Source organism: Bubalus bubalis, chromosome 18, assembly GCF_019923935.1.
Source record: "Bubalus bubalis isolate 160015118507 breed Murrah chromosome 18, NDDB_SH_1, whole genome shotgun sequence".
Lineage (NCBI taxonomy): Eukaryota > Metazoa > Chordata > Mammalia > Artiodactyla > Bovidae > Bubalus > Bubalus bubalis.
This window is the reverse complement of record NC_059174.1, coordinates 65,604,730-65,613,827: the sequence shown is the minus strand read 5'-3', so window position 1 is coordinate 65,613,827 and position 9,098 is coordinate 65,604,730. Positions and strand designations below refer to the sequence as shown.

Sequence of the window (9,098 nt, the reverse complement as noted above, 5' to 3'; positions counted from 1 at the left end):
GGGTTGTTTCCACCTTTTGGCAGTTAGGGAAAATTCTGCAGTGAACATTAGTGTACAAGTGTTTGCTTGAACGCCTGTTTTCACTTCTCTCAGGTGGACATGTAGGACTGGACGTGTGGTGTACTGTTTGACCACTGGGGGCACATCCAGGCGGCCGTCCACAGCGGCTAGCTGCACTGTTTTCCATTCCCAGCTGCCACATCAGGGTGCATTCTGCACTTGCCTTTCCCCGGCCAGCTCTTCCTGCCCATCTGTCCTCGGCAGGGCAGACTCTGTGTAGGCCGGGTGCTGGATGCCTGAGCAGTTAAGCCGCAGTGGGTGACACATGACAGGGCCTGCCGCCCACCGCTCTGCCCGTCCTGGCGTATGAGTGACACCTTTTGGAACCTGCGGCTGGTCTACTTACTTGCACAACAGGCTTCAAATTCTAGAGAAACACCTCCCTTGATCTCCGCCAGGAGTCACGGCTGCTGACCCCAGCTCTGTCGGCCTGGGCTGGCGTCCACTGTGGGTCAGGTTGTTCCCACCTGCTGCTGGGCGTATGAGTGACGTCTTTTGGAACCTGTGGCTGGTCTACTTACTTGCACAACAGGCTTCAAATTCTAGAGAAACACCTTCCTTGACCTCCCCCAGGAGTCACAGCTGCTGACCCCGGCTCTGTCGGCCTGGGCTGGCGTCCACTGTGGGTCAGGTTGTTCCCACCAGCTGCTGAGCCAGCGCACCTGGCTCCCCACAGCCCCATTCTCAGTGTCTCAGGTGGACAGGCAGCATGGCGGCCAGCCCACGTCCCGCCTGGGATGAGCATCCTCGGACTCCAGCCCATGAGCTCTGGGAAAGTGGAGCTTCTCCGTCACATCCTCCCACGTGGCGACGGGTGACCGTCAGGGCCCTGGGGACAGTTTGGCATGGGGCATGGCATGCCAGTGTTCACCATCACCCCAATATCCTCACGCCTGCTTGGAGAAGGGGCTCCCGGCACCCATCCTTCAGTCTCAAGCTCCAGCTGGCTAATTTGTCAGGTGGAGAAACCGAGGGACAATGTGGTGAGTTGCCACAGAGCATGGGAGGCACTGGATTTCCAAGGAATTACCCGATCAATGCCACCAATGGGGGGAGAGGCCTTCACCTCCCTGGGTTGAAGGCCAGGCCCACACAGGCCCAGAGGGGACGGGAGATTGTGCAATGGCCACGTGTGTGTGTGATGAGTGTGTGTGATATGTGACCTGTGTGAGAACCTCAGGTCCTGCCTGTCCGTATGGCCTCCTTGTTTCTCTGGGGAATGCCTCAGACCAGTTACTTGCCGAACGCAGGACCAGATGGGATGCTCTTACTCGGGGCTTTCAGCTTCCGGGTTCTGACAAGCAGTCCCTGACGAGCAGAGCAATTGCAGGTCCTGTGGCCCCTCACTGTCCGCAGGCCGCACCTTCCTCTGCAATCTCACCTTTAACCAACTCACCGTGGCTGATTTCCACTCAAAAACCTTTTCCCCAGAGCTCTGACCACTGATTCATCTCTGCTGCTGTAGTTGAGACTTTTTGTTTAGTCGCTAAGTCGTGTTGGCTCTTTGGGACCCCGTGGACTATAGCCCTCCAGGCTCCTCTGTGGAATTTCCCAGGCGAGAATACTGGAGTGGGTTACCATTCCCTTTTCCAGGGGAGCTTCCTGACTCAGGGATTGAACCCGTCTCCTGTTTGGCAGGCAGGTTTTTTGTGGTTGGGATATCCAAGGGAAAAATAACCTGCCCGCGAGGGCTGCCAGCGGGATCCTGAAAAGAAGCGGTGTCCAGTCTTTCTGACATGTCCGGGGCCAAAGCGTGCAACCTGACAGCCGCTAGTCCCCAGACGACTGCGTGTGAGAGATTTGCAAAACTGCCCGGAAGGCAGCAAAGCCATTCAGCGTGGCTGCTGACTGTTGCTGCGGCTGGGCCTCTGGGGGTCAAGGTTCGCCCTTTGCCCCTGGAGCCCAGCTTTCCGGGAAGGACGCGGGGGTGAGCCCCGCCGCCCCGGCTGCACCTTATAACCCCACAGACAGCCCTGAGGCTGCGGGAGGTGGACCATGTCTGCTTGGGCAGCCCTCCTGCTGCTCTGGGGTGAGGCCGGGTCCCGGGGTGGCCGGGGGCTGGGGGGAACGGCAGTGAGGCCTAACAGCCGGGTCTCTGCAGGTCTGGCCCTGAGCCCGGTGACTGAGCAGGCGACGTGTGAGTGGGCCGGCCTGGGCACGGAGGGTGCTGCGGGGTGAGCCAGCGGCTGGGTGCCTGGCTCTGACTGCCTCCCCTACGCAGTCTTTGACCCCAGGCCATCCCTGTGGGCCGAGACCGGCTCACCGCTGGCACCCTGGGCCGACGTGACGCTGACCTGCCAGAGCCCGCTGCCGACCCAGGAGTTTCAGCTCCTCAAGAATGGCGTGGGCCAGGAACCGGTGCACCTGGAGTCCCCTGCCCATGAGCACAGGTTCCCGCTGGGACCAGTGACCAGCGCCACCCGGGGCCTCTACCGCTGCAGGTACAAGGGCAACAACGATTGGGTCAGCCCGAGCAACCTGGTGGACGTGACGGGTGCAGGTGAGTGTGGTCCACGGCCTGGAGGCAGGAGGTGGGCTGCTGGGGAGGCTCCTCTGCTCACACCTCACCCTCCCTGTGCTCTTGCTGCCACTCCGGAGCAGCTGGTGGCCTCGGGCAGTTCAGGTGCTGTCTCTGAGCCCAGCGTCCCCATCTGTAAAATAAGGGTGACTGGGCTTCCCTGGCGGCTCAGTAGTAAAGAATCCACCTGCCAGTGCAGGAGAGGCCAGTTCAATCCCTGGGTCGGGAAGACCCCCTGGAGGAGGGCATGGCAACCCGCTCCAGTATCCTTGCCTGGGGAATCCCACGGTCAGAGAAGCCTGGCGGGCTACAGTCCGTGGGGTGCCACACAACTGGACAGACTTAGTGACTGAACAAAAAGAGGGTGATGTTTTCACCAACCCTAGAAGGCTGTGAGAATAAATGATTGGATCCCCAGGAAGCTGCGGGCAGGCTGGCCCCATGCCTTCCGCTTGTATTCCCGGCTCACGCCCCCATCGAGACACCCATCTTGGCTCCCTCACACTGTCAGGAGCTTGGAGGTCCAGCTCGGGCTGGGCCCCCATGTCTCCCAGCTCAGGCAGAGCTACCCGAGACCCCTGTCCCGCTGTGACCCCTGCCCCATCTGCAGAGCCCCTGCCCCCACCCTCGCTCTCAACCAGTCCCGTGTCCTGGATCACACCCGGCCTGAACACCACACTGCTGTGCCTCTCGGGACTTCGAGGTGTGACTTTCCTGCTGAAGCTGGAAGGAGAGGACCAGTTTCTGGAGGTGGCTGAGGCCCCAGAGGCCACGCAAGCCACCTTCCCAGTCCACCGGGCTGGGAACTACAGCTGCAGCTACCGGACCCACGCGGCAGGCACCCCCTCGGAGCCCAGCGCCACAGTGACCATAGAGGAGCTGGGTGAGTGGGTGGGCCAGCCCAGAGGGCTTCCTGGGGGAGGAGGCTCCTGGAGGACGAGAAACTACCCTCGACCCTGAGCAGCCCCACTCAGGACGGTGTGGGAAGCAGCGGCCTGCCTGGGGAGCTGCGTCGGAACCCACCACAGGCAGGCTGTTCCTGGGACAGAGGTCTGGGGGCTGGGCTTCCCCAGCGGCCTCCCCAGTGACACACCCCTCCCTGCAGACCCGCCGCCGGCGCCCACGCTGACAGTGGACAGGGAGTCGGCCCAGGTCCTGAGGCCGGGCTCGCCTGCCTCACTCACCTGCGTGGCGCCCCTGAGCGGCGTGGACTTCCAGCTGCGGCGGGGCGCGGAGGAGCAGCTGGTACCCCGGGCCAGCACCAGTCCGGACCGCATCTTCTTCCGGCTGAGCGCGCTGGCCGCGGGCGACGGCGGCGGCTACACCTGCCGCTACCGGCTACGCGGCGAGCTGGCGGCCTGGTCCCGGGACAGTGCGCCGGCCGAGCTGGTGCTGAGCGACGGTGAGCCTGCGGGACGAGACCGCGGGGCTGCGAGGGCTGCGAGAGCCGGGACGGAGCCCGGACGCGGCCCTGCCCGTGCCCGGGGCGCGCTCTCCCCCCGCGAGCCGAAGGCGAGGAGCGCAGGGCCAGCCCGGGTGGGCCCTGAGGCCGCTGTGGAGGGAGCCAAGGGGGAGCTGCAGGACCCCTAAGGGCTCGGACCAGGGACGTAAAGCTCAGGAGAGGTTGTCGGGGGCTCGGGGGTGCTCCTTCCACAAAACGCGCCCGCACCCCGTTTTCCTGCGCTTACGGACTACTGCGGAGAGCGTAGGAATGTCCGCGTCCGGCGAGGACCGGGCCGTGTCGGGAGGAAGGCTCGGGGGTGGTCCCCGCCGGCTTCCCGGGAGGGAGCAGGGCGGATCTTTCCGGGGGAGGATCCGGTTTGTGCGCCAGCCTCCCGCGCGCTCCCCGCAGGGACGCTCCCCGCGCCGGAGCTGTCGGCCGAACCCGCGGTCCTGAGCCCCACGCCGGGCGCGCTGGTGCAGCTGCGGTGCCGGGCACCGCGCGCCGGCGTGCGCTTCGCCCTGGTGCGCGAGGACGCGGGAGAGCGCCGGGTGCAGCGCGTCCTGAGCCCCGCGGGCCCCGAGGCCCAATTCGAGCTGCGCGGCGTCTTGGCGGTGGACTCGGGCAACTACAGCTGCGTCTACGTGGACACGTCGCCGCCCTTCGCGGGCTCCAAGCCTAGCGCGACCCTGGAGCTGCGCGTGGACGGTGAGCTGCGGGCACGGCGGCCCGGAGCCCCATTCTACCCGGGTGCCTGTCCCGGGATCCGACGGGAGGCGCCCGGGGCCTGAAGTGAGGGGGAGGGGTCGGCCGCCAGGGCCCCGGGGCGCCCCGCCTGGTGGCCTGTCTGCCGCCGCCGTGAGCGCCGGGCAGGTGGGGCGCTTTGGTGGAGATCGTGGAGGGCGGATCCAGTTTTTAGGGTTCAGACTCCTAACCGCTCTGCACTGGCTCGTGCGCCACGCGCCTGTCGGTGGTCGTCAGATTAGGACCCCGGCCCTCCTGGAACCCAGGTGCCTACGCGGAGGGTCGAGGTGTAATTCTCGCCGAGCCCCGCCGGCCCTGGGTCTGTGTGCTCCTCGGATTTCCGCGCCCGGGCCTCCTGGGGGCACAGGTCCCACCTCTGGGCCGCTGCCCCGGCTGTGCCCTCCGCGGGAACCCCACTCCGCTGGGCGGGTGGCGTTTTCCTCCTGGGCGCTGTGTGCCCGTGATGGAGACCCCTGGGGAGCTCAGACCTCATGGCAGGTCTGGGGGGTGGGGCGGGGAGGCCCGCGGGCTACAGCGCAGTGCCCAGGGTCGGAGGCGGGGCAAGGAGCCTCACTTGACCTCCCGCCGCTCGCCCAGGGCCGCTGCCCAGGCCGCAGCTCCGGGCCCTGTGGACTGGGGCCTTGACTCCGGGCCGCGATGCCGTCCTGCGCTGCGAGGCCCAGGTGCCCGACGTCTCCTTCCTGCTGCTGCGCGCGGGCGAAGAGGAGCCCTTGGCGGTGGCTTGGTCCACCCACCGCTCCGCGGACCTGGTGCTGACCTCCGTGGGGCCCCAGCACGCCGGCACATACAGCTGCCGCTACCGCACCGGCTGGCCCCACTCCTTGCTGTCGGAGCTCAGCGACCCGGTGGAGCTCCGGGTGGCAGGTGAACTGAAGCCCCAGGAGGAGGGGGTTGCGATCCAGGTCTTTGCCCCGACGGTACTCTCCTCCAGGGCTGAGCTTTCATGCCCCCTTCCAGCGCTGACATTGGCTGGTGGGCCTAGACTGCTGTGTGTGTGTGTGTGTGCGTGTGTGTCGGGGGACTGCAAGGGAGGGCGGGGTGTGGTCACGAGCACGTAGGGGGCGGTGGGGGCGTGTTTCCTCGCGGGGAGCTGACCAGTCCCCGCCCTGCTGAGGCCTCAACGAGGCCCGCCCTGACTCATCAGGGAGGACGCAGGGATCCTCCCTCCCCACCATCTCTTTTGTCCACTTGGTCCAGGAAGCTGACCCAGTGGCCGACCCGGGTGCTGATGGTTTCCTCGGGGAGTCCTTTCTCCAGCCTGCCTCCGATGCCTTGTGCTGCAGCCGGAAGCTGCAGTTCTCCCTGGGAGCAGGGGGAATGGCCGCCTGTTCCTGATCCATCCTAGGAACCAATAAATGTGCAGACAGCCTTTAAGACGTGTCTCTGTCCCATGGTGGTCCAGGTGCGGGAGGCGGGAGCCCCCGGGCTGGGATCCTGAGTCCTGAAGGTGGGTGGGCTCTGGGATGGATCCTGACGGTGGAGGCCCCTTCTCCTGCCTTCTATTAAGCTTTCTCCTGCTCCCCAGTCCCCTCCGCCCAGCCCCCGCAGGTGTGGGAGGCAGCTGAAGCTCCGGACCTCCTTGATCGGATGGGAGGCTGTTCAGAGGCTGCATTTTGCAGCTCTCTCTTCCCGGCTCAGCGGCCACCAGGTAGCGATGCGGGACTGTGTCCCGCGCCAAGGCCGGGTCGCACACCCCGCAGCCCAAGGCCGCAGGAGGGGAGGATTCCTCTCTGCTCTTCCCCACGGTCCCCGAACCGGACCCCTCCTGGACCACTGACCGGCCCTAGCCTGGCCCTCCAGGTGCTGACATACATCAGTTGTGAGTAAGGCTAGCATTATCAACTAATGCTTGCTGCTGCTGCTAAGTCGCTTCAGTCGTGTCCGACTCTGTGCGACCCCATCCCTGGGATTCTCCAGGCAAGAACACTGGAGTGGGTTGCCATTTCCTTCTCCAATGCATGAAAGTGAAAAGTGAAAGTGAAGTCGCTCAGTCGTGTCCAACTCGTAGTGACCCCATGGACTGCAGCCTACCAGGCTCCTCCATCCATGGGATTTTCCAGGCAAGAGTACTGGAGTGGGGTGCCATCGCCTTCTCTAATCAACTAATGCTTGGTAATCTGTTTTTGCAAGAAATTTGCCTGTTTCTTGAACGGAGAGGTCTGACTGGCACAGAGTTGCTCACAGCACAGCTGTAGTCTTCTCACGCCTGCAGGGTCTGTAGTGATGCCACCTCTTTCATGACTGATGCTGTGTCCCTTCTCCCTCTCTGTCTAGCTGGAGGTTTATCAGTTGTATTTATCTTTATATTTATCTTTATCAAAGAACAGATTACCTTTTGAGAGTGCTCATTTTGGTACTGCCTCTTTTCTATTTTGTGAATCACTACTTGTGTTATTCCCTTCCTTCTACTTAATTCTGAATTAATTTCTTTTTCATTTTCTTCAGGTGGAAACTTAGACCATTCACTTTTGGGGATAAACATTAGTAACAGCTTAAAATCAGACTTAAAACTTTATCTTAGCTTAAATCATGGGAAATTACTTATTTCTGGATGAACAAAGTTTGACCTTTGGCAGCTTCATCCATTACAATCCAGTTGGTTGATGACATTGGTCAGTTCTTTTGTATCCTTACTGGTTTTCTGTTTTGTTCTGTTGATTCTAGTGAGGGGGTGTTGAAGTCTCCAATTATAATTTGTGAATTTGTCTATTATTTTCTTTCAGCTCTATCAGTTTTTATTTCCTGTTATTTTAAGGCTTTGTTGTTAAATGCATACATTATTTGGAACTGTTATGTCTTTTTGGTGAACTGTCTCTTTATCACTATGTAACTTCTATGTTCCTAGTAATTTTCCTTGTTCTTAAATCTACTTGGTTTGATACTAATATAGCCATTGCAGCATTTTTTGATGTGGAGATTTCATAATATATATCTTTCCCCAATCTTTTACCTTAAGCTTACCTATATAATTACATTTATTTTTTAAATATTTATTTATTTGGTTGCACTGGGTCTTAGTTGAGGCCTGAGGGTCTTTGTTGGGTCTTTGTTGCATCATGCAGGACCTTTCCCTGGGACACACGAACTCTCTAGTTGTGGCTCAGCAGCTTCGGAGCACGTGGGCTCAGTAGTATGGTACTCAGTTTCTACGCAGCATGTGGGATCTAGTTCCCTGACCAGGGATCAAACCCATCCCCTGGATTGCAAGGTGGATTCTTAACCACTGGACCACCAGGGAAGTCCCTATATCATCATACTGAAAGTTAAGTTTCTTATTTTCTTTTTTAAAAAAATTCATTCTGGCAAATTCTTTTAATTGGTATGTTTAGATCACTTATATGTAACAATGTATAAGCTTACGGTTTGGTCTGCCTTTTTCTTAACTGTTCCTTTTGTTATCTGTCAGTTTCCCCTTTCCTGCTTTCTTTTGGGTTGTTTCTCAGCTTCCTTTTTAACTCACCTGAGTTTTTGATCATCTGTTTCAGTTCATTTCAGTCACTCAGTCATGTCCGACTCTTTGCGACCCCCATGGACTGCAGCATGCCAGGCTGCCCTGTCCATCACCAACTCCTAGAGCTTGCTCAAATTCATGTCCTTCGAGTTGGTGCTGCCATCCAACCCCCTCATCCTCTGTCATCCCCTTCTGTCTTCAGTCTTTCCCAGCATCAGGGTCTTTTCCAATGAGTCAGTTCACATCAGGTGGCCAAAATATTGGAGCTTCAGCATCAGTCATTCCAATGAATTCTCTTTGTATAGTTTTTTAAAAAGATTTCTCTTGGGATTACAGTATGCATACTTAACTCTTTGCAGTCTACTTAGAATTAATACTTTACCATTTAAATGGGATGTAAGACCTTAATAAAGATTCATTTCTTCCCCTGAACTCCTTCTCCTTTGGATAAACAAAGTAGATACACATCTCACAACAAAGTGGGTATGATAGGTGCTCTGAGTGCCAGGGTGGGGAGGAGATTCAGTTCCTGAGTGAAAGAGAGTGGGAGGGTGGGGCGGAAAGGGGGAGTCAGATGCCAGCAGTCAGGGCCAGTGCTCAGAGCCTGCATCAGGTGCTGCACAAGGCAGGTCTCATCATCCCCTTTCCTGACCAAGCCGGTCACTAAGGCTCAGGGAAGTCACTTACCTGGGGTCCCCAAGGCGTCCTGATGTTAGGTTCATGTCTGTTCCACTTCCTGCAGCCTGCTGGGGGCCTAAGGGCAGGGGGACAGGCATCTCTCGCCTCTCAGTCTTCTCTTACGTCCTGTCAGTTCCTCAGCATCTGAGCCTCAGCCATGCTGTGTCTAGGTACATCTAGGACTC

At 59.4% G+C, this 9,098-nt stretch overlaps 1 protein-coding gene across 2 annotated transcripts; it reads left to right on the top strand.

The window, feature by feature from the left end:
- The first annotated feature begins 1,964 nt into the window (after window positions 1–1,964).
- On the top strand, window positions 1,965–6,158 carry A1BG (alpha-1-B glycoprotein). Of its 2 annotated transcripts, XM_025270414.3 has the most exons (8): window positions 1,965–2,089; window positions 2,162–2,197; window positions 2,282–2,560; window positions 3,189–3,461; window positions 3,684–3,980; window positions 4,431–4,727; window positions 5,361–5,648; window positions 5,982–6,158. In XM_025270414.3, exons 1-8 carry the CDS (start codon window positions 2,056–2,058, stop codon window positions 5,987–5,989), a joined length of 1,512 nt encoding a protein of 503 aa, XP_025126199.3. In that variant the 5' UTR covers window positions 1,965–2,055; the 3' UTR covers window positions 5,990–6,158. The 2 variants fall into 2 exon arrangements, with proteins under 2 accessions (XP_025126199.3, XP_025126200.3); XM_025270415.3 differs by lacking the exon at window positions 2,162–2,197 and having other exon boundaries at window positions 1,971–2,089.
- The last annotated feature ends 2,940 nt before the right edge of the window (window positions 6,159–9,098 follow it).

Excerpts from the sequence above, each read along its gene's own strand:
- A1BG (XM_025270414.3), top strand. The coding sequence starts at position 2,056 with ATGTCTGCTTGGGCAGCCCTCCTGCTGCTCTGGG. Across the intron at positions 2,561-3,188 it reads GGTGGACGTGACGGGTGCAG|AGCCCCTGCCCCCACCCTCG; the intron begins GTGAGTGTGGTC and ends CCCCATCTGCAG. Across the intron at positions 4,728-5,360 it reads CCTGGAGCTGCGCGTGGACG|GGCCGCTGCCCAGGCCGCAG; the intron begins GTGAGCTGCGGG and ends CCGCTCGCCCAG.